The sequence below is a fragment of the Ranitomeya variabilis genome, chromosome 8 (genome assembly GCF_051348905.1).
Source record: "Ranitomeya variabilis isolate aRanVar5 chromosome 8, aRanVar5.hap1, whole genome shotgun sequence".
NCBI classification, from domain to species: Eukaryota; Metazoa; Chordata; class Amphibia; order Anura; family Dendrobatidae; genus Ranitomeya; species Ranitomeya variabilis.
Genome location: NC_135239.1, coordinates 209,357,970 through 209,382,867, shown reverse-complemented (window position 1 = coordinate 209,382,867; position 24,898 = coordinate 209,357,970). Strand labels below are relative to the sequence as shown.

At 45.0% G+C, this 24,898-nt stretch overlaps 2 protein-coding genes across 2 annotated transcripts in view; one reads left to right on the top strand and one right to left on the bottom strand.

The window, feature by feature from the left end:
* Positions 1-6,036, top strand: part of CHCHD4 (coiled-coil-helix-coiled-coil-helix domain containing 4) — a 13,723-nt gene extending 7,687 nt beyond the window's left edge. The window contains exon 5 of the transcript XR_013218441.1: positions 6,019-6,036. The gene's annotated coding sequence lies outside the window, so the exon portion shown is untranslated. The remainder of the gene's footprint in view (positions 1-6,018) is intronic.
* Positions 1-24,898, bottom strand: part of LOC143787703 (netrin-4-like) — a 26,361-nt gene extending 1,463 nt beyond the window's left edge. The window contains exons 1-9 of the mRNA XM_077276653.1: positions 24,348-24,898; positions 18,415-18,947; positions 10,901-11,167; positions 6,657-6,783; positions 5,890-6,078; positions 3,553-3,766; positions 3,340-3,473; positions 2,869-2,937; positions 2,296-2,466 (exon numbers count right to left, since the gene is read on the bottom strand). Of these exons, the coding sequence (XP_077132768.1) occupies positions 2,296-2,466; positions 2,869-2,937; positions 3,340-3,473; positions 3,553-3,766; positions 5,890-6,078; positions 6,657-6,783; positions 10,901-11,167; positions 18,415-18,947; positions 24,348-24,408 (1,765 nt within the window). The 5' untranslated portion in view covers positions 24,409-24,898. The remainder of the gene's footprint in view (positions 1-2,295; positions 2,467-2,868; positions 2,938-3,339; positions 3,474-3,552; positions 3,767-5,889; positions 6,079-6,656; positions 6,784-10,900; positions 11,168-18,414; positions 18,948-24,347) is intronic.

The following is a 24,898-nucleotide window of genomic DNA, read 5'->3' as shown; positions in this document are numbered from 1 at the left end:
ATTAAGTAAAAATTAAGATGATATTTTCTGAGTTCAATATAAACTCAGACTTTCAGTAAATGCCCCTTGTACATAGCAGCCGCTGTTAGTGAATCCGTTTCAGGCCAGAGTCACACAAGCGGATTTTCTTTGATCTGAGAAAACCGATCCGATTTACGGATGCAAGTCGTACGTGCTGCAATTTTTTTATTTTTTTCGCGAGAAAAAAAAATCTGATGTGTACGGCCATATAGGCTAACATCAGTATTAGTCCAAGGGCAATGCAAAGTATTGTCAGATCGCACTCAGACCAAAAATCTGGTCGCCTGCACGAACCCTTACTCAGATCTGATCTTTAGTCATTAACAGGAATATCCCCATTCAGCGGCAGCAAGCAGAGATCTTAGGGAGGTAAGGACGAAATGAACGATTGATGCTACAAACGAAAAGTGAAGCCGTGACTATAATCACAACCCATCAGATTCCATAGCTAATTTTACAAGTTTATATGTGAAAATTGCAGACGCAATCAGATTGGTTACTATAAGAAAATCACTTTTTCCACATTTCGATAATGTGGAGGATATTTATCAAAAGTAAATTGCAGAATCTGCGTCGGACAATCTCTTCTGTTAGACGTCCTCCCCAAATAAACGATAATTACAGGGATAATCCCCAGTGATCAGATGAGATCTGGGAAGGAACCAGCAACAAGTGATTCATTTCCCTGCAGCGCCACCACAGGGAAAATGAGGCATTACATGTGCCCATGAAGCTTATTAATGTACAGACATTTGGGTCCTCCAAGAGATGAAGAATCTCCAGCCTCATCTCTCTTCTCACAAACTAACAATTCAATGTTCTCCAAAGTGTATTAGTAGATATCCAGGAAAATCCCTAACCATCTGGCGCCAGGATAAACCATCAGAAGTAGGCGTACGATGCCCAGCGTCTGCCACCTTCAGTTCTCCGAGAGCTGACCTGTCCGAAAACTGCACATGAACAGCTCGATTCATTCCGTTCAACTTGTGGAATGAGACTTTAGCACAAGAGACAGAAGCAACTGATCTTGTGTCCCCAACAGGCCAGACCTGTCCCGAACAGAAAGGGCACTGTGTCCGTCAGCGATTTCTGGGAGAGAATGAAACGCTGCCATTTACTGCAAGCCTGCACCCTTTAAGTACTGAACGACCCCATGCCCACCAGATTCTACATCCTTTTCAGCTTGTGGATGAGCTCATAGGAAACCCTCTGTGTTCTGTCAGGTCTTCATTTTGCTTTTGCCTCATTTCTTGAGGTTGGTAAACTTCCATTTTACCTGTACCTTCATCATTTTCAACGGAATACATGAGTCATTTCTTAATAAATCATTATATCAGAGGTTTTCTGGAATAAAGCTCCAAATCTTCTGCAAGCACAGAATTATACATATAATAGCTTTGCCTGCACCCATCCCTAGGGTAGGTACACTCATTATGGGATCAGTACAATTCTGTCTGCAGGGAGCTCCCCCTAGTGGTGACTACAGACAGAATCTTATCATGTATCTCTGTATACAGGGAGCTCCCCCTAGTGGTGGCTGCAGACAGGATCTTATCATGTATCTCTGTATACAGGGAGCTCCCCCTAGTGGTGACTACAGACAGAATCTTATCATGTATCTCTGTATACAGGGAGCTCCCCCTAGTGGTGACTGCAGACGGGATCTTATCATGTATCTCTGTATACAGGGAGCTCCCCCTAGTGGTGACTGCAGACAGGAGCTTATCATGTATCTCTGTATACAGGGAGCTCCCCCTAGTGGTGACTGCAGACAGGATCTTATCATGTATCTCTGTATTCAGGGAGCTCCCCCTAGTGGTGACTGCAGACAGGAGCTTATCATGTATCTCTGTATACAGGGAGCTCCCCCTAGTAGTGACTGCAGACAGGATCTTATCATGTATCTCTGTATACAGGGAGCTCCCCCTAGTGGTGGCTGCAGACAGGATCTTATCATGTATCTCTGTATACAGGGAGCTCCCCCTAGTGGTGACTGCAGACAGGATCTTATCATGTATATCTGTATACTGGGAGCTCCCCCTAGTGGTGGCTGCAGACAGGATCTTATCATGTATCTCTGTATACAGGGAGCTCCCCCTAGTGGTGGCTGCAGGCAGGATCTAATCATGTATCTTTGTATAAAGTGATCTCCCCTAGTTGTGGCTGTACAGAATATTATCATGCATCTTTTTATACAAGGAGCTCCCCCTAGTGTTGGCTGCAGGATTCCAGATTTTATTATTTTCGTTGCCGTTTCTAATATTTTGATGCTACCTGGGTTAAGGATGGGGCACGTGCAGCCACGATTGGTCCATGATTCTGGATAGATGCTCCGGTTTTTCCGACCAATTTTCACTTTCCCTGATTTGAGGACTTTTCTCACTTTCACCACCACTTCTGCATGAGTTCCTTTATCATGTGCCGACAAAATCCTTGCTTTTATGACTGCCAAAGAAAACCAAATAAAGATCTAAATGCTTTGAAAGTTACATGGTGTTTTCTTCTCTACTCACATCCAAAGCTGCATTCAGAATTCTGTTGGTTACTGAAGAGCAGTGCATTGTGGGAGATCAGGCGACAGATACACAGCTAGGCCTCCGCCGTTAAGGCAGATGCTTCATTGTGTAGTGAAGATATGTCATCTTGCAGGATTGTGAATGCAGCTTTGGGTGTGAATGGAGTAGAAGACAAAAATGAGATGTTGAGAACATTTTCATATTCCTGGTGAATCAAATATGGCATTTTAATGTTCTCGGGTCAGAAATGTTGAGGATTTACCAAGTACAAGGTGTTATTTTACTATCGTTAAGATCTGGAGAGCGCGGTGACATCCGACCTCCCACTTACCGTACGCATATTTCATCTGGCAGAAATCCGTTATGCTCCCCAGCATCCGCTCCTTGCACACACACTTCTCTGGAGGACGCACGTCACGTGCCAGGTACATGAAAAAAAGAATTCAAGACGTCGGCCACTTGGTTATCAGGGCCAATCTGTGACCTGGCAGGTGTGAAGGACTACAAGTAACTGCATGGCTGGCAGCATTGCTGGGTCCAGCAGTTTACAACATCTATAGCATGGTATAAATAGTGCCGCCACTTTCCATCATCTTTTAAAGTGACAGTACATCTTTGAAGATCTATGCTTTTTTTATCGAAGCATAGGACATATCACTGCAGAACTAGACACACGTTGCAATGATGGACAGTTGGGTGACAGGTTACACTTATACCCGGTTATTTAAATGTGAGTTTTCCCTTTAAGAGAAGATCTTTTGTAACTTGCAGCCTCAGACTGTTACTTTTCATTGGCGGCTACCTGGATGGCGCAGAGCTGAAAAGCCCTGTTGACTCGTCCACTTCCAGTCATCTTCACTGTCATTGGTCGGCAGGTCTATGATGTCAGGAATCCGTCCACCAATAGGAATGTTTAAATAATGTTCATTGTCATTGCTGCAAAACGAGCGGTGACATCATCAGCGGAATCGGCAATATTGTTATATTGTCAAATGATACTAAAACAACAAGATACCTGTTGCGACATTCCCCCGTGTCTGGGTCACAGTCTCTCGCACAGTCACATGGGCGGCAGCCATTGTCTCCAAATCCCCAGTATCCCATCAAGCAGTGATCGCAGTATGGACCGGCCACACCGGGTTTGCAGTAACAGAAACCAGTTTTGGGGTTACACTTCCAACTTTTGTTCAGCGTTTCATTTACAGAGCCGATAACATTACAGGGGCATTCTATAATAAAGATGATGAGCGTTATAATACATATTGCTACAAAACAGCAGTATTATAGTAGTTATATTCTTGTACATAGGAGCAGTATTATAGTAGTTATATTCTTGTACATAGGGAGCAGTATTACAGTAGTTATATTCTTGTACATAGGGGCAGTATTATAGTAGTTATATTCTTGTACATAGGGGGCAGTATTATAGTAGTTATATTCTTATACATAGGAGCAGTATTATAGTAGTTATATTCTTGTACATAGGAGCAGTATTATAGTAGTTATATTCTTGTACATAGGGAGCAGTATTACAGTAGTTATATTCTTGTACATAGGGGCAGTATTATAGTAGTTATATTCTTGTACATAGGGGGCAGTATTATAGTAGTTATATTCTTGCACATAGGTGCAGTATTATAGTAGTTATATTCTTGTATATAGGGGGCAGTATTATAGTAGTTATATTCTTGTACATAGGGGGGCAGTATTATAGTAGTTATATTCTTGTACCTAGGGGCAGTATTATAGTAGTTATATTCTAGTACATAGGGAGCAGTATTATAGTAGTTATATTCTTGTACATAGGGAGCAGTATTATAGTAGTTATATTCTTGTACATAGGGAGCAGTATTATAGTAGTTATATTCTTGTACATAGGGGCAGTATTATAGTAGTTATATTCTTGTACATAGGAGCAGTATTATAGTAGTTATATTCTTGTACATGGGGGCAGTATTATAGTAGTTATATTCTTGTACATAGGAGCAGTATTATAGTAGTTATATTCTAGTACATAGGGAGCAGTATTATAGTAGTTATATTCTTGTACATAGGGGGCAGTATTATAGTAGTTATATTCTTGTACATAGGGCAGTATTATAGTAGTTATATTCTTGTACATGGGAGCAGTATTATAGTAGTTATATTCTTGTACATGGGGCAGTATTATAGTAGTTATATTCTTGTATATAGGAGCAGTATTATAGTAGTTATATTCCTGTACATAGGGGGCAGTATTATAGTAGTTATATTCTTGTACATAGGGGTCAGTATTATAGTAGTTCTATTCTTGTACATAGGGGCAGTATTATAGTAGTTATATTCTTGTACATAGGGGGCGGTATTATAGTAGTTATATTCTTGTACATAGGGACAGTATTATAGTGGTTATATTCTTGTACATAGGAGCAGTATTATAGTAGTTATATTCTTGTACATAGGAGCAGTATTATAGTAGTTATATTCTTGTACATAGAGGCAGTATTATAGCAGTTATATTCTTGTACATAGGAGCAGTATTATAGTAGTTATATTCTTGTACATAGGGGCAGTATTATAGTACTTATATTCTTGTACATAGGAGCGGTATTACAGTAATTATATAATTTTACAACAGATTGCATTCCACTGCACAATAATTACAGGGGAGATAGATTTTACGCTGCGTCCCTTTAACTGAACCCTGGCATCATGTTGGTTGAACACAATTCCGCTATTTAAATAGAACGGGTTTCTCCTCGCCCGCTCACAGCTGTGCTTTGCATACACAGGCACACCGGATTATGGGACTAGAAAAAAAAAGAGCCAAGATATAATTGAATGAGCACTGCTAATGCCCCAGATGTATCACAGAAGGAGACAGAGGCTTAGCCGAACAATGGACCGGCATTACGGCCCCCGTGAAGAGTAATGCCCGGCTCTCAGTGAAAATCCCAGCTCCAAATGAATCATATCACACTATATCAAAACCCAGGAATCCGGTGTTATGTTGTAGCTGAAGGGCAGGTGTGTGTCGGGCGGACGGCCGCCTTTTATCCCCCTTTCTTTTGTGTCTGATACGCTGGGTACATGGCATCTAAGTTGGCAGTTTTGTGCATTTATTTTGGACTATTTTCTTTCTTTTTTTTTTTTTAAAAAGCACAAGATGTTGAGACAAGTTGCTTATTAATGCATGAAGGCGCACGTCCATCAAGCTTGTGTCTTAAAGGGGCTGTCTACAATAAATACCTCCGTGTCTGATCTTACCTAGTAGAGGTTGTCCCCCCGCTAGAGACAAGGGGGGAGGTAACAACATGGACGGCTCGGAGTTTAGGTGTATGATAAGTAGCCGCGTCTCTTCTTCTGGACTTACCTTTGCACACCAGGGGGGAGCTGATGGGCTCAGTGGGGTCCCGGTAATATCCTGCCCTGCATCTCTGGCAGCGGTGCCCTTCAGTGTTGTGCTGGCAGTTTTCACAAACTCCTCCGCTTTTCTTTCCAGAGGACACCCAGATGCCAGGATCGAAGTGACAGCTGACGGCGTGATTGTGACAACGACAACCTACACGTGGAGACGGGAGAGGAAGGCGAGATATTACTGGAGACCATAGCGACAACCAAGACATGAAAGCTCCTCTGTAGCCATCAATCTCATATCCATCTACAGGTGCTTCTCACAAAATTAGAATATCATCAATAAGTTAATTTATTTCAGTTCTTCAATACAGAAAGTGAAACCCCTATATTATATGGAGTCATTACACACACAGTGATCCATTTCACGTGTTTATTTTCTGTTAATGTTGATGATTATGGCTTATAGCCAGTGAAAACCCAAAAGTCATTATCTTGTTTGCTTTTGCAGCTGCTGCTTGACATTGAGTGCTGCTGCTCAGCTTACTTGTAACCAGAGTCCCCCGTCCTTCTCCTGTTCTGTGGTCCCGAGTATTCTCCCATCTAATGTTTATGCATCTGTAGGATTACTCCGTCCTCGGTGCATTACTCTACATTTATCTACATTAAATCTCATTTCTCGAGTGTTTGCTCATTCAGTCATCGTATTCGATTGTTTTGTTATGTCAAGGTCAGATTGTAATATCCTACGTAGTTTGGTGTCCTGTGTATTTTCTTCACACTTACGTTTGCACTCGTTGGGGGCTCCGGTTTTCCCATCTCCAGGCCTCCATGGGACATCATTGTACATTGGGGCGCACTTTTCACAGTGATCCCCTGCGGTGTTATGTTGGCACACACATTTCCCATGGACCTGAAGAGATAAAATACAAGTTACTCTTTATTGTATTCATCACACGAGCTGTGTATCTAATCCCCTCATGCGGGATAGTGTCTGCAGCATTTAGCCCCATCATGAGAAGCGTTCAGCACTACAACCCCCATCATCACATGTAATGTGGCAATGACTCGGTGCCGGTCGTCCTCTGATGATGGAGATCTGGCGGCTTTGGGCGCACATAATCTGGGTCAGGCCTTGATATCATCGGCCCCAGCCCCACATTGTTCCTTTGTATCACATTATTCTGTTGTTTGTAATCTGGGGGGCACAGCGGCTCCATGTGCAGAGGCAGCGCCCCCCGGCTGGCCTGCTCGGCAGCTCATGTCACTGTCTCGGATGGTTTTTGGCACAGGACCCAGGCAGACTTTTTTCTCCTCCATCCAGCTGGTCTTTGAATTGCCGACCCAGCAGCAGAGCCGCACCGTGCCTGGAGGTCACCAAGCCTGGCACGGCCTAGATCAGATAGTTTGGAAACTGCTGGGGATTATCAGGGTGAAGGCACAAGATGTTTGGACAGGAGATAACTACTGGAAACGGAGGAGGGTTATAGAAGGAATGTGCTAAATCCACTAAGAAATGTCTGTGCGCAAAAACAAGAGTCACCTCGGGTGACCTGGAGCCGCTGCTGGACATGACCCCCTGCAGGGAACCAAGAGGAAAACAGACAGCGAGGGCATCTGAAGAAAATCAGGAGGGGTTCTGCAGGATCAGGGTGCAAATATATCAGAGGAAGCTGGTCACCAAGGACTGGAACACGAGACAGCTGGTCACCAAAGAATGGGACAGCAAACAGCTGGTCACCAAGGCCTGGGACACCAAACAGCTGGTCACCAAGGACTGGGACATGAGACAGCGGGTCACCAAGAACTGGGACACCAAACAGCTGATCACGAGGGACTGGGACACCAAACAGCTGGTCACCAGGGACTGGGACAGCAAACAGCTGGTCACCAAAGAATGGGACAGCAAACAGCTGGTCACCAAGGACTGGAACACCAAACAGCTGGTCACCAGGGACTGGGACAGCAAACAGCTGGTCACCAGGGACTGGGACAGCAAACAGCTGGTCACCAAGGACTGGGACACGAGACAGCTGGTCACCAGGGACTGGGACACCCAACAGCTGGTCACCAGGGACTGGGACAGCAAACAGCTGGTCACCAGGGACTGGAATACGAGACAGCTGGTCACCAGGGACTGGGACACCCGACAGCTGGTCACCAGGGACTGGGACAGAAAACAGCTGGTCACCAGGGACTGGGACACCCAACAGCTGGTCACCAGGGACTGGGACACCCAACATCTGGTCACCAGGGACTGGGACACCCAACAGCTGGTCACCAAGGACTGGGACACCAAACAGCTGGTCACCAGGGACTGGAACATGAGACAGCTGGTCACCAGGGACTGGGACACCCGACAGCTGGTCACCAGGGACTGGGACAGCAAACAACCAGAGTTACCCCAGTGTTTCATACATGACTTCACACCAGGTTATATCAGAATGGTCCATTGTAATATATTACTTTGCCCCAGCACAGGGTCCTTATCCTTTCTTACATTGAGAGCCACATTCAGTGCCCGCTCCCCCATTAGTGACACTGAGAACGGTATAAGACGTCCTTTAGGGCAGGATTCTCACATCCACTTTACTACAATCCGTGTCCTTACGACCAGCAGACTTGCCACACTATTGTACCCAGCTTCGAGCCCCCCTAGTAGTGTCAGTCTACCCCCCACCCCATGTAGGACCATCCAGACATGGTTGTTATACTTGGTGCTAATGCACCAAACTGGCAGACAGCCGTGATCCACACCATGGGCCTGCGAGCCTCAGGTTGGGGACCCCCTGCCCTAATACAATTAGCAGGAGACTACTCCTGCAGCGTCAGATCATATACCCCACAAAGAGCAAGTCGCTCGCAGCTGGAGCTGTCAGTGTCTGTGCATTAACATTTTGCTGAACCCGGGACTGCGGGGGCTATGGTTAGGGCTGGGTCACATCCCTGTTGGAGCGCTGCCAGTTGAGAGATATGCATGGGGTGGGGTGAGGGGTTAGTAGATCCGGCAACCCCGTCACTGTGGAGGTCAGGTTGTGCCAGCATCCCCCCAGGGCCTCATGTAGTGGCGGACACAGACAGAAGGGCCCCTGTGCAAGAACAGTATATGGGCCCTGTGCAGTCCAATATCTCAGAATGCACATTTCCACCTGCTTTGGAGCTGGATGTGGCCCCCTGACCTCCTGGACCCCTGTGCGGCTGCCCCAATGATATTTCCACCGTCGCCTCATGCTCACTGTGTAATGACGCTGGATAGTGGTCCCCGAGACACCAGACAATTTTACCACAAATGTACTCGAGTCCCAGGAGTAATATTATGAGCACATTTTAGCACAACATGTAACTTTTCAACATAAAAAAAAAGAAATAAAAGGTTGAAGACAAAAATAAAGAGAATTTTTGATTTGGCGCAATATTTGTGAGCTATGCGCGCCAGTTTGATAACTTTGGAGGAAAAAATAAATAAATATTAACGAAAACCACAAGATAAAAAAAATTGAAAAGTGACAAAGTAAAAATTGCAAAAGATGAACCAATCCCTTTGTATTGCAAGCTTCCTCTGAGCTCTGATTGCTGTCATTGAATGGACCGTTCAGCCCGGACAGTCCTATGTGAGCGGAATGCTTGACACAAATCTTTCCTATACTCTGATCAATTCTAGAAAACTATTAGAGCAGGTAAAATATAATCTGGAGTCTACACTGAATACATTGCAGCAAAGCCACAGCTATAAGTAGTGCTAGATCAGGATGGGTTTTTAGCCTCTTCATGTAAAAAAAAAAAAAATGTAATGATTTACTTTCAGCAAGCAGAGGTCTTGTAAATGGGGACACAAAATACATCTACAGCAGTACACACCACTATTCTGTGTGATTCGGTACAATGTATCAGTGCAGGGAGAATATATCATCTTCGGCTGTGTGCACACGTTGCGTTTTTGCTGCGTTTTTTAAATGCAGATTTGTCACAAAACCTGAAGGGTTTCCTGATGCAGCAAAGTGAATGAGAATCCTGAAGTCTCGTGCACACGCTGCTTATTTGTGACTTATATATGCAGTGTTAACTCTGTGCCTATGTTCATACGTTGCGTTTTTGATGCGTTTTTTTTTTTTCCAGAGGCAAAATCTGCTCTCTTGGCAGTAAGAAACTTGCTTTAAAAAAAAGCAGGTTTTGCTCAGTTTTTGTTGCACTTTTTTCCTGCAATTTTGCCACGGTACATTTGTCCCTTATGTATGCTGATAAAAAAAATTTGATTCTACCTCATTAGGTTTTGACACCAAAAAAAAAAAAAAAAGCGCAGCAAAAACTTCTTTCAATGGGTGAAAAATGCTGAAAGAAGCGACATGCTGCATTAGTCACAAAGCAAGGTATTGCACAAATACTGAGTACAAAAAACAAGCTGTGTTCATGAGATGTCTGAAATCTCATAGACTTTGCTAGTACTGGAAAACGCAGCTGAAATGTGCATAAAAAACGCATTAAAAAAATGCAACATGTGAACAGCCTTTCTGATGCGGATTGCACCCATACTAATGAGTGGGGAAGAATCTGCACCAAAAATGCAAGTAAAAAATGCAAAAAAAACCAAAACAAAAAAACAGACTTTTTGCTGCTATATTTTTCCTGCCAAGCGATGCAGAAATTTCTGCACCAAATTCTTCACCGTGTGCACATAGCCTAAAGTCACGTGCACAGGTCAGGATGATTTTTCTGCCTCTGAATCTAAACAAGAAGATTCCGGTCACTGACATCTAGCAGAGGTCTTAAAAATGAGGAAAACTGGATGCATAAAAATAATAAAAAAACCATAATAATAAAAAGACACCAAAGACAGTTTAAAAACTAAATAGACCAGTAAAGCAGAAGTACACGGACTAATGTCTGTACAGTCATGCACTTGTATTTGCTCTGCCGGCTCTGCAGAAAGCAGGATGACAATCCCTATGGGCAATGTGACGTCTGACAACTATAAAAGCCAAGCAGCACCTGTGACATTGATAGGAGTAGGTCTGCTCTGCCCCTTTACTCACAGCAGCCTCTGCTCCCGCCATGCTCCCCGCCTGCTCACACGCCTCCGCATGTCCATTGCAGAAACAGCTTCCACGTACGATCAGATCATAAATGGCGTAGTAAGCGAATCTCTGGGGCTTCTCCTGTAATCCACGCACAGCCTGACATGGACAGTCCTGTCTCTTTAAGAGCAGAAGTCTCAGGTTAGTGATCTTCAGCAGGTCCTGTGCCTGAGGACTGTACGGATCCTCAATTCTATTAGCCGGATTTAAGGCTCGAAATATCACCTGGAAGCAAAAGGGGGTGCAAACACAAAGTTACAATAATTATAGTGCAGTAAATCTTCGTACAGGAAAATACAAATCTTTGCACCATGTTAGCGCGTAGATAGAAAAATATTAAGATTTGAGAGTCCTCAGTGGTTAGTATCTTTTTTAATGGCTAACTGAATAAAACAGGAACAAATTGCAGCTCAGTGCAGGAATGAATGTGTCGCATGGATTTATGTCTTTCTGCATGAACCATGGAGTGTGCTCCTCAGACCATGTGGGGGCATCACAACCCTGGACCAGACCCCAATCACAGGACAATAAAACTTCCACACTCCTTATCTATGAACTGTTCCAATATTTACGGCCACGACTGTTTCTCCCTCTCCCATACTGATCGTTCTGCTTCCCGTCACTCGTCTTATCTATTGCATTATTCCTGTGTCCTGTTGTGTATAAATATGGGATTCTTCACATTTTCTGTTATCCTGAGCCCGATGAAGGGACCTGAGGAGTCTCCAAGGCTGCTATTTGTTACCATCTTGTCAGTTAGCCAATAAAAGGAGGAGGCGTATCAAATCTGAATATTGTAGTAAATGTTCAGGACTCATGCTCCAGTCACATCCAGAGCTGCAGTCCCAGTGCGGCTTTATTTTGTATCTTGCAGCTGTTCACTGTTCAGCTCTTTGTTCGTTGCATTGTCTGTAGTGCATTATAGGAGCCAGATGAGGTGACATCCGCCATGTGGCATCCTGAAGAATTACGAATGCAGCTCTTGGGCTAGATTCACACGTTGTGGCCGAGATGCGTTTTTTGCCTCAACATGACAAAAATAAACTGTTTTTTTCCTGCAATTTTCTGCAAAAATATTATGGTGAGAAAACTGCCCTGCAGCCGCAACGTGAGAACACAGCCTTTATGAGACTAAAAACCAGACTAAGGCAGTGCTATATATTGAGTAATTACCGGAACTCGGCTGAGGCAGTGATCTCTGCTTGCTGGCATTCAGCAGAATTTTGAATGCAGCTCTGGATGTGAGTGCAGACATCCTCCAGAGGACGGCAGTGCTATCTATTATGTACCGGGATAATAAGAATAATTGAGGCTTATTCATGGCAGCACATCGCACAGGCACTGGCGCTCTGTTGTGACTGCACACGTAGCGAGATCTGCGTCACAGTATTCATGCCCGGTCAACTGTCATGAACATTTCTAATAACCTCCCTCATCCCCAGCAGCGAGAGTCCGATGTCCCAGCCCCCCACTGTTTAGGAGATGCTCACCCCGCTGGGCCACAAAAATGCTCTATTCTATTGCAGCAGTCGGGAAGAAATGGAATTTCAGCGCCGCTGACACAAGTGTGTCTACCCCTCTACTGACGGGCCGTGCCTGGGACCCCCGTGGTTCTGTTATGAGGCAGGGGCTCCTCTATGCAATTAACCCTTTGTTTAATGAGAAGTTCCTGTATAGAGTCAAAAAGGTTAAAATTGCTCAAATAGCAATGGGCTGAATGTACCTTAAACATATTAACATTAATTACCATAAATAATATTGGCACAAGCTATGAGCCCCCCCTATTACAGGTGCTGCCATCCTGCATTCATACCATTGCCCAACATAACAGAAGCGTAAGACCTCACCACTGGGTTTATTTCATTTTGATCATTTTAAAATGACCCAAGCGTAATTTATTAACTTTATAACAATTATTACTGATGAAACTTGATTTTACCGTTACACAGTTCAAAATCCCTTCCATAAACCAAGGCGAATAACACAATTCAAGCCACCAATACAAGATAAGATCCTGTCTGCAGCCACCACTAGGGGGAGCTCCCTGTATACAGAGATACATGATAAGATCCTGTCTGCAGCCACAACTAGGGGGAGCTCCCTGTATACAGAGATACATGATAAGATCCTGTCTGCAGCCACCACTAGGGGGAGCTCCCTGTATACAGAGATACATGATAAGATCCTGTCTGCAGTCACAACTAGATGGAGCTCCCTGTATACAGAGATACATGATAAGATCCTGTCTGCAGCCACCACTAGGGGGAGCTCCCTGTATACAGAGATACATGATAAGATCCTGTCTGCAGCCACCACTAGGGGGAGCTCCCTGTATACAGAGATACATGATAAGATCCTGTCTGCAGTCACCACTAGGGGGAGCTCCCTGTATACAGAGATACATGATAAGATCCTGTCTGCAGCCACCACTAGGGGGAGCTCCCTGTATACAGAGATACATGATAAGATCCTGTCTGCAGCCACCACTAGGTGGAGCTCCCTGTATACAGAGATACATGATAAGATTCTGTCTGCAGCCACCACTAGGGGGAGCTCCCTGTATACAGAGATACATGATAAGATCCTGTCTGCAGTCACCACTAGGGGGAGCTCCCTGTATACAGAGATACATGATAAGATCCTGTCTGCAGCCACCACTAGGGGGAGCTCCCTGTATACAGAGATACATGATAAGATCCTGTCTGCAGCCACAACTAGGTGGAGCTCCCTGTATACAGAGATACATGATAAGATCCTGTCTGCAGCCACCACTAGGGGGAGCTCCCTGTATACAGAGATACATGATAAGATGCTGTCTGCAGTCACCACTAGGGGGAGCTCCCTGTATACAGAGATACATGATAAGATCCTGTCTGCAGTCACCACTAGGGGAGCTCCCTGTATACAGAGATACATGATAAGATCCTGTCTGCAGCCACCACTAGGGGGAGCTCCCTGTATACAGAGACACATGATAAGATCCTGTCTGCAGCCACCACTAGGGGGAGCTCCCTGTATACAGAGATACATGATAAGATCCTGTCTGCAGCCACCACTAGGGGGAGCTCCCTGTATACAGAGATACATGATAAGATCCTGTCTGCAGCCACCACTAGGGGGAGCTCCCTGTATACAGAGATACATGATAAGATCCTGTCTGCAGCCACCACTAGGGGGAGCTCCCTGTATACAGAGATACATGATAAGATCCTGTCTGCAGCCACCACTAGGGGGAGCTCCCTGTATACAGAGATACATGATAAGATCCTGTCTGCAGCCACCACTAGGGGGAGCTCTCTGTATACAGAGATACATGATAAGATCCTGTCTGCAGTCACCACTAGGGGGAGCTCCCTGTATACAGAGATACATGATAAGATCCTGTCTGCAGTCAGTACTCTTGGAGACCCAATGCGGATATCGCTGCAATTATTAGAATTTTGTAAATTTACTCTACTATGAAAACAGTGCAAAATCAATCAGTTTTTATATTTGAGTCATTATAGAGGGACATATATATTTATCAAATACCCATTATTTCTTGATTGTATCAGTATAGGTGCTTCTCACAAAATTAGAATATCATTAAAAAGTGAATTTATTTCAGTTCTTCAATACAAAAAGTGAATCTCATATATTATATACAGTCGTTACACACAGAGTGATCTATTTCACGTGTTTATTTCTGTTAATGTTGATGATTATTGCTTACAGCCAATGAAAACCCAAAAGTCGTTATCTCAGTAAATTAGAATACTTTATAACACCAGCTTGAATAAAAATATTTTAAAATCCGAAATGTTGTCCTACTGAAATGTATGTTCAGTAAATGCACTCAATACTTGGTCCTTTTGCATCAATTACTGCATCAATGCGGCGTGGCATGGAGGCGATCAGCCTGTGTCACTGCTGAGGGGTTATGGAAGCCCAGGTTGCTTTGATAGCAGCCTTCAGCTCGTCTGCATTGTTGGGTCTGGTGTCTCATCTTCCTCTTGACAATACTCCATAGATTCTCTATGGTGTTAAGGTCAGGCGAGTTTGCTGCCAATCAAGCCCAGTGATACTGTTGTTTTTACACCAGGTATTGGTACTTTTGGCAGTGTGGACAGGGGCCAAGTCCTGCTGGAGAATGACATTTCCATCTCCAAAAAGCTTGTCGGCAGAGGGAAGCACGAAGTGCTCTAACATTTCCAGGTAGACGGCTGCACTGACTTTGGTCTTGATAAAACACAGTGGACCTACACCAGCAGATGACATGGCTCCCCGAACCATCACTGATTGTGGAGACTTCACACGAGACCTCCAGCAGCTTGTATTGTGGTCTCTCCACTCTTCCTCCAGACTCTGGGACCTTCATTTCCAAATGAAATGCAAAATTTACTTTCATCTGAACACAACACCTTGGACCACTGACAGCAGTCCAGTTCTTCTTCTCCTTGGCCCAGGTGATGTCTATTGGTCATGAGTGGCTGACACAAGGAATGTGACACTTGTAGCCCATGTCATGGAGACGTCTGTGTGTGCTGCATTGATGCAGTAATTGATGCAAGAGGAGCCACGACCAAGTATTGAGTGCATTTACTGAACAGACATTTCAGTAGGGAACATTTCGGATTTTAAAATCGTTTTTCAAGCTGGTGTTATAAAGTATTCTAATTTACTGAGATAATGACTTTTGGGTTTTCATTGGCTGTAAGCCATAATCATCAACATTAACAGAAATAAACACGTGAAATAGATCACTGTGTGTAATGACTGTATATAATATACAAGTTTCACTTTTTGCATTGAAGAACTGAAATAAACTAACTTTTTGATGATATTCTAATTTTGTGAGAAGCCCCTGTATTTACAGACAGATTGAGGCTACAGGGATTGACAGTTGGGGTGGACGTATGTCCTACACAGACTAGGTCGGTTATTTTGGAATATGGCCATATTTATGCGCCTTTTTAAATGTTTGTAATTATCGTTTGTGACTTGTTATATCATTAATAATACAAACTATTTTAAGGCGATCACTATTATATACATACCTCTTTTTTCTTTCACTTATATTTTGACATTGCAGCCATGGCGCCGGTATGGGAGGGAAGTGTCTGTTATTTTTTGTTTACATTGGGGAATATCACGAACGGGTTGTCCGAGTGATTAACAGATCAGCTCCCTCTTGTGGTGACTGTAGGCAGCAAACGTTTTGTAGATTGGTGCTCTGACTATTATAAAGATACTTTAGGAAATTTCTCAGGGCAGAAAATGAATGATCCTGAAATGTATTTCTAAATCAAAATGATTCTTTTGCCCCTCCGTCCTCCCTGGAAACTGTGGAGGAAAAACTGATCTCATCACCAATGCACGAGATTTGGCCGCTGTTCTAGATGAAACAAAGCAGAATAATCTCATGAATGAAGTCAGACAAGTGAGCGCCTCGTATACCAGTAATGAATATGTCTGCCTGACGGATCCAGCAATGTAGAGTATGGGGGTAACAAACTGTGCAAGGAAAAGTCACTGCCTTGTACCCCATGTGTCATGTTCCTGTACACCCAAGTGTCAGTGTCATTATCCTGTACCCCGAGTGTCAGTGTCATTATCCTGTACCCCGAGTGTCAGTGTCATTATCCTGTACCCCGAGTGTCAGTGTCATTATCCTGTACCCCGAGTGTTAGTGTCATTATCCTGTACCCCGAGTGTCAGTATCATTATCCTGTACCCCGAGTGTCAGTGTCATTATCCTGTACCCCCAGTGTCAGTGTCATTATCCTGTACCCCCAGTGTCAGTGTCATTATCCTGTACCCCCAGTGTCATTATCCTGTACCCCAGTGTCAGTGTCATTATTCTGTACCCCGAGTGTCAGTGTCATTATCCTGTACCCCGAGTGTCAGTGTCATTATCCTGTACCCCGAGTGTCAGTGTCATTATTCTGCACCCCGAGTGTCAGTGTCATTATCCTGTACCCCGAGTGTCAGTGTCATTATCCTGTACCCCGAGTGTCAGTGTCATTATCCTGCACCCCCAGTGTCAGTGTCATTATCCTGTACCCCGAGTGTCAGTGTCATTATCCTGCACCCCCAGTGTCAGTGTCATTATCCTGTACCCCCAGTGTCAGTGTCATTATCCTGTACCCCGAGTGTCAGTGTCATTATCCTGTACCCCGAGTGTCAGTGTCATTATCCTGTACCCCAGTGTCAGTGTCATTATCCTGTACCCCGAGTGTTAGTGTCATTATCCTGTACCCCCAGTGTCAGTGTCATTATCCTGTACCCCAGTGTCAGTATCATTATCCTGTACCCCGAGTGTTAGTGTCATTATCCTGTACCCCAGTGTCAGTGTCATTATCCTGTACCCCGAGTGTTAGTGTCATTATCCTGTACCCCCAGTGTCAGTGTCATTATCCTGTACCCCAGTGTCAGTATCATTATCCTGTACCCCCAGTGTCAGTGTCATTATCCTGTTCCCCAAGTGTCAGCGTAATTATTCTGCACCCCGAGTGTCAATGTTAATATCCTGTACCCCGAGTGTCAGTGTCATTATCCTGTACCCCCAGTGTCAGTGTCATTATCCTGTTCCCCAAGTGTCAGCGTAATTATTCTGCACCCCGAGTGTCAATGTTAATATCCTGTACCCCGAGTGTCAGCGTCATTATCCTGTACCCCGAGTGTCAGTGTCATTATCGTGAACCCCAAGTTTCAGTGTCATTATCCTGTACCCCAAGTGTCAGTGTCATTATCCTGCACCCCCAGTGTCAGTGTCATTATCCTGTACCCCAAGTGTCAGTGTCATTATCCTGTACTTCAAGTATCAGTGTCATGATCCTGTACCCCCAGTGTCAGCGTCATTATCCTGTACCCCCAGTGTCAGCGTCATTATCCTGTACCCCGAGTGTCAGTGTCATTATCCTGTACCCCGAGTGTCAGTGTCATTATCCTGTACCCCGAGTGTCAGTGTCATTATTCTGCACCCCGAGTGTCAGTGTCATTATCCTGTACCCCGAGTGTCAGTCATTATCCTGTACCCCGAGTGTCAGTGTCATTATCCTGCACCCCCAGTGTCAGTGTCATTATCCTGTACCCCGAGTGTCAGTGTCATTATCCTGCACCCCCAGTGTCAGTGTCATTATCCTGTACCCCCAGTGTCAGTGTCATTATCCTGTACCCCGAGTGTCAGTGTCATTATCCTGTACCCCGAGTGTCAGTGTCATTATCCTGTACCCCGAGTGTCAGTGTCATTATCCTGCACCCCCAGTGTCAGTGTCATTATCCTGTACCCCAAGTGTCAGTGTCATTATCGTGAACCCCAAGTTTCAGTGTCATTATCCTGTACTTCGAGTATCAGTGTCATGATCCTGTACCTCAGTGTCATTATCGTGAACCCCAAGGCAGTGATCTTTGGTCGACAACATTATAAAATGTGACATGATAAATTCTTCTGGTTGTTTTTGGTGCATTCTCACATTGGGGCCATCGCTCACCTCTCCTCTGGTGCAGGGCCAGGCGTCTGAGTACCGTGAAGTGCACAATGACCCCTCCTCATTCAGGTCATCCTGGAGGCTGAAAGTCGCCGTACAGTTAATAGCGAAATACTTGTAAGGTCTCCAATTTTTTCCATAGTCAAATGACCTCTCCAGAACCATCGCTGCAGGCCGTGGGGACCTGAAGACCATAATGACGTGCGTCAAATAAAACTCAGTCTCAAAGTCCAACCTGATCTCCTCCTTGAGGACACCCTGTGCCGACTGCCACCAGGTGCCCGGACTGGAGAAGACGTCGTCCGTCATGTGAGAGGGAAGGTGCGAGTTCTCCGGCTGGTTGATGCTACATTTCGTGCACTGGCTTTCACTGCAGGAGATGGCTGTCCGCTGGTACCGGACCTCAGGGTAGGAGCAGTACAGTTCACTGACATTCTGGCCGCAGGTGGTGAGGGTGACCGGAGTCCGGCCGATAGCAAGGTTCCCAACCGGGGGGTTGCACGAGTGTCCATCACACCGAAGATGGTGGAACTTGGCTAGAGAGAAAAGAAAGACAGTGAGGCTTGCATGTTTCCTCGATTTTTGTTCCTATTTCTCACTATTTCCAGTTCTCTGCTTGCTGCTAATAAATAGGGGATGGCTGGGGCCCCGAGATCAGGGCTTCAAAAGCCACAGCGTTTGGGAGAAAGACATGCAGGGCTTAACTGTATCGTGCTGCCAGGCTCGGATTCTTGCTGCTCGTGGCTCAGGCAGCATGAATCTAGGGTCCATTTAAGTTTGCTACAACGTATCAGTCTGAAGACCTTCCTGTTTCTATCAGTGGGATATGTAGGCTGGATACAGGTGTGATAAAACCCGAAAAGTGTGAAGTATTTAGACCATAAAGATTTGGGAAATATTCCACAGGTTCCAACCTTAAGAAATAATTTTTATGGTATCAAAAGTTAGCAGAACTTGATACAATGGGTGCTTGTGAAACAAATAAAAATTGCTAATTTTTGCACCATGTTTTACACTTATTTTAAAAATAGGGATGGGAATTAGCAGTAAGGTCCATCTTCAACCACAAGCAACAAATGTACGCTGATGTACACCAGAAAACCGGTGGATATCATGGCTGCAATTTACACTAGCTCAAAGCAGGTACAGATTTCATTATCTGGAATCTACTTCCAAAATGTGTGAAGAGGCGCCCAGCTAATAATACATTAGGCACCATGGAATTAATGGTGCTATATAAATAAATAATAATAATCCTACCTTACTGGAATTCTTTTGAGACTGACAAGGAAAACCTACACTTGGTAAATTGATCATTTCATTTCACCTCTGCCGCTTTGGTGATATCTGCCGGAAGTGATGACATTCCAAACTTTTCCAAAGTTTTCAAACTTTTTAATTACACAATGATAAAGGGAATGTAATATTACAGCAGAAAGGACCACGCAAGGGACTGTGGTGATATAGGGCGATGTACTCTCCTTTGCGCACAGAGCTTGTAATTATTTTCTTTGCATTTGGCCACAATCAGGGTCGTCCTCCCGCCTGGCACACAGACAAGGAAGCGACCTCAGTTACCAGCTCAGATCTTCAATAATTCATAAACTGCTGATGCCTGGGGAAGCGGCCTTATCTCTTTGGGAGCTGCTGTTGCATAACTGATTGCAGCCGCTGAACCGGATCCATTCTCCAATAATCAGCCGGCATCCTGTCTCATAAGCCCCGGACCCGCTGCTGCATTAACCACATCGGACCCAACTGTTGGCATCACAGCAAATAACTGTGGGAAAGTTACATAATAAAGAGTGTGGACTATGGATGCAAAATAATAATCGACTACACTACAAGACTGCACATTGCAGCAAATGTGGCCCTCCCAAACTTATTTTGGCCCCTACAGGTAGAGAGGAATGAGACCATTTGCAGCCACAGCCATACTCCGTTGTCACATCCTACCTGCTGACATCCTCAGCGCCTGTTCTGATTACTAGGCCTAGTGTGACATCACGCATGTGTCACCCCGCAATAATAATGCTGCAGGTGGTCTATGAATACGAGGCACCGGCCATTCCATCAGGTAGGAGGAGGTTCGCAGGGCTCTGGTCCGGTGGGCACGGACTATTAACATGGCCGCTGCACCGGGGAATGGATTCACTAATCCCTGCTCATAGGCTGATGCATCGGTGGACATAGACAGAAAAGGGCCCCATGCAAAAGCAACATTTGGGCCCCTTGAGGTCCCATAGCTCATCATAATGCACATTTCCACAAGTTTTGCAGGTGATAGTGGCCCCGTTACCTCTTGGCCCTGGGCAGTAGCACAGATTGCACCAATTATATGTCCGCCCCATGGCTGATGTCAAATTAAAAACATGTTGATGAGTACAACAGAACTTCAATGTTTCCCTACACAAAGAAAGTCACTAGTGTCTAGCGTAATGATACCTGTCAGCAGACTACTTATTGATGGTTTCCGGCAGACTGAATTTTCCTACACATAAAAGAACTGAAAAAGCAAAAGAGTAAAAACAGAAGAAAAGATTTATGTTACTTATCACATAATGAAACATTCTTCCCCTGTTACATTTCATTTGAGGCCTCTGATCGCTGTCAGTGAAGTGAAAGCTTATTATGTCCGAAACCGGTATGGACCCAATACATCTCACAGCTGATGGTTTGTTACAAATGTATCTAGTCTAGACAATCCTCCAGACTGAAGCATTTAAGCTGCACTGATACATAGTAAGGCTACTTTCACACTAGTGTTTTTTGCAATCTGTCGCAATGCGTCGTTTGGCCGAAAAAACGCATCCTGCAAAAGTGCTTGCAGGATGCTTTTTTTCCCATAGACTAACATTAAGCGACGTATTGCGACGGATTGACACACGTCGTAACCGTCGTGCGACGGTTGCGCCGTGTTGTGGCGGTCCATCAGCTGCAAAAAACGTTACATGTAACGTTTTTTGCTCCCAACGGTCCGCTTTTTCCGACTGCGCATGCACGGCCGGAACTCCGCCCCCACCTCCCCGCACCTCACAATGGGGCAGCGGATGCGCTGGAAAAATGCATCCGCTGCCCCCGTTGTGCGGCGCAGAGAACGCTAGCGTCGGTAACCTCGGCCCGACGCACTGCGACGGGCCGAGCCCGACGCTAGTGTGAAAGTAGCCTTAAGGCCAAGTGCTGACACACAGAGCAGACCTGTAACATCTGGCTCAGCAGCGGACTGAAATCATGGAATCCAGGACTGCGGTCAGTCACTGTCTGTTCTGGCACGTCAGCATGTCCTGTCCCTACACAAGCATCCAATTTGCGGTCACCCTGGGTGATCTTACATTAATATGTTAGAAGGGTTGTGAACTGGTTTTCAGGATCCTTATTACTGTAGGTAATTGTAAGTTACTAGTGGAGAGGAGAGCGGCGGCACAGAGCGGCGGCACAGAGCGGCGGCACAGAGCGGCGGCACAGAGCGGCTCTGGGGAGAACTCACCGCTTACACACTTCAATACAAAATGTAGAATGCTCCATGTCTCCTGTGGGGGCGCTGCAGGGAAACTGAACACCTGATGCCACATGCTCCTCCAGACATAGGCACCCTTTACAACAGGCTGCATGTTGGCATGGAAGCAGAAAACAAAACACTTTTGCCAAATATCCTGCAGTGGGGACAGATAACACAGTTTGGCACTATCGCTATGTGCTTGTACAATCTGTCTGATCTTCATAGACAGTGCACATACATGCAAACTATTGTTCCCTGTATCAGCCATTATTTTGGCATACAGGACGCTCCATGATGACTACTTTATTTTGCTGATCTCCACCAGTACCGAGGCATTTACCTCTATAGGATTGACTGATTTTAGACCCTTGTCTTTTATAACCTCCTGAGCAGGAGCGGACACAGAGAAGACCCCTGTGAAAGAACAATATATGGGTCCTTTCCAGTCCAATAACTCATAATGCAGAATTCCACTGGCTTTAGGAGTGGAACTGAGCCCCCTTATCGTTTGGGGCCCTGTGTGGCCGCACAGGTTGCATCAATGGTATGTCCACTTGGGCACTATTATACATTGCTGATAACGTGTATTGGGCCTTTAAAATGGTTTAAACACAAAAAAATAAATAATTGGCAAAATGTAATTGCCATTGATTGCAGTTACATTACGTTAATCAATCCCTGATATGAGCAAAGCCAGAAATATTGGAAACAATCCATCATCATCCAAGCTCTCAATGTTCCATCCAAACATGTGCGAACTGGAAATGCCAATTCCCTATAATCAGTAATCCATTGCTGAAAACGGCATACAGCTCTGAATTATAAGATAAATTACTTATCCTGTACTGATCCTAAGTTATATCCTGTATTATACCCCAGAGCTGCACTCGCTATTCTGCTGGTGCAGTCACTGTGTACATACATTACATTACTGATCCTGAGTTACCTCCTGTATTATACCCCAGAGCTGCACTCACTACTCTGCTGGTGCAGTCACTGTGTACATACATTACATTACTGATCCTGAGATACATCCTGTATTATACCCCAGAGCTGCACTCACTATTCTGCTGGTGCAGTCACTGTGTACATACATTACATTACTGATCCTGAGTTACCTCCTGTATTATACCCCAGAGCTGCACTCACTATTCTGCTGGTGCAGTCACTGTGTACATACATTACATTACTGATCCTGAGTTACATCCTATATTATACCCCAGAGCTGCACTCACTATTCTGCTGGTGCAGTCACTGTGTACATACATTACATTACTGATCCTGAGTTACATCCTGTATTCTACTCCAGAGCTGCACTCACTATTCTGCTGGTGCAGTCACTGTGTACATACATTACATTACTGATCCTGCGTTACATCCTGTACTATACCCCAGATCTGCACTCACTATTCTGCTGGTGCAGTCACTGTGTACATACATTACATTACTGATCCTGAGTTACATCCTGTATTATACCCCAGAGCTGCACTCACTATTCTGCTGGTGCAGTCACTGTGTACATACATTACATTACTGATCCTGAGTTACATCCTGTATTATACCCCAGAGCTGCACTCACTATTCTGCTGGTGCAGTCACTGTGTACATACATTACATTACTGATCCTGAGTTACATCCTGTACTCCAGAGCTGCACTCACTATTCTGCTGGAGTTACCTCCTGTATTATACTCCAGAGCTGCACGCACTTTTCTGCTGGAGGAGTCATGAGTACATACATTACATTACTGATCCTGAGACTTTAAGCTTTCACAGATTCCAGAATGATAAATTTACTTGGCAATGAGGTAAGAGTGGTGAGTGTGACAGCCCTTTATTCTTGGGGGGTGTCCCAGGTATTTTGGGGCTGATGCCTTTTCATCATTATTATCAGGAGGATGCAGCTGATCTGCAGTGAGGCCACACAGCCCACCATCTGATACATTATGGATACACACAGTATCTGGGGGCTGTGAGATCTGAGCTGTGGACAGTTCTATATTATTCCGCTGCATCGATTATTTGTCACATTTTCTTGGCTCTTAGAACCAACTGACATCAGAGAGCAAAAGAAAATCCTGAACTAGAGGAACCTACCGAAGAAGCTGGAATATAAATATACTGACAGTTTCCAACCTGTCAATCACAGAGGCAGCTATAAAAAACAGTCAGTGAGCAGAAACAAACATACTGTTTCTTTGCCCAAGAGGTTCTGCAGCAGCTGGGTCTTTTTTTTTTTTTATTAATACTTTAGGCAGACCTGACTATTGACCCCATTACCACCTGTCTATGAATGTATCCATCCCCTATCTACATGCAACACCCGACAACACTCCAAGATGGTAGAAGAAAAAAAGTGACATCTCCTCTATAATCACAGATCATCTAATGGACTACAACTCCCAGCCCCCACACCTGCCTGTGCCCACCATCCTTACCTGGGTCTGTGTGCACTGAGACAATCCATTCCAGGAACACAATGAGAGTGATTCCCTGCATGATGGGGGTGATGATCTGATGAGAGGCTGCTCAGCCTGTCCCAGTGCCCCTCAGTCTCTGCTGCTCAGGCTGGCAGTCAGGGGGATGCTCATCTTTGGGGGTCACCTCCCTGCCCCTCTTATACAGTGGCTGATGCTATCTCCTAGCTCCACATGTCAGTGTAACGACTCCTGCAGCTCTGGAGCTCTGATGACAGCTTGCACTCCACCCCCTTATATCAGACTCCTTTTTCAGATATTTCGTCCCAGCAGCAATAATTGGACATATAATCAATATATTGCACACGATCTGCTTAGAAGTGGAGGTGACTGCGGTCCTGGGGCTATTCCTCTCCTGATCTAGACCTGAGACTCCCGGGAGATGCTCTGCTCCTCGGCTCCTTCCTCCTTGAGATGCTGAATCCTCTCTCCCTTGGAGGCGGCCGGGCTGTCAGTTTCATGACTCTCTCCGAGGCTGCTGTCACTTTAAATTAAATGCCCAACACGTGGGC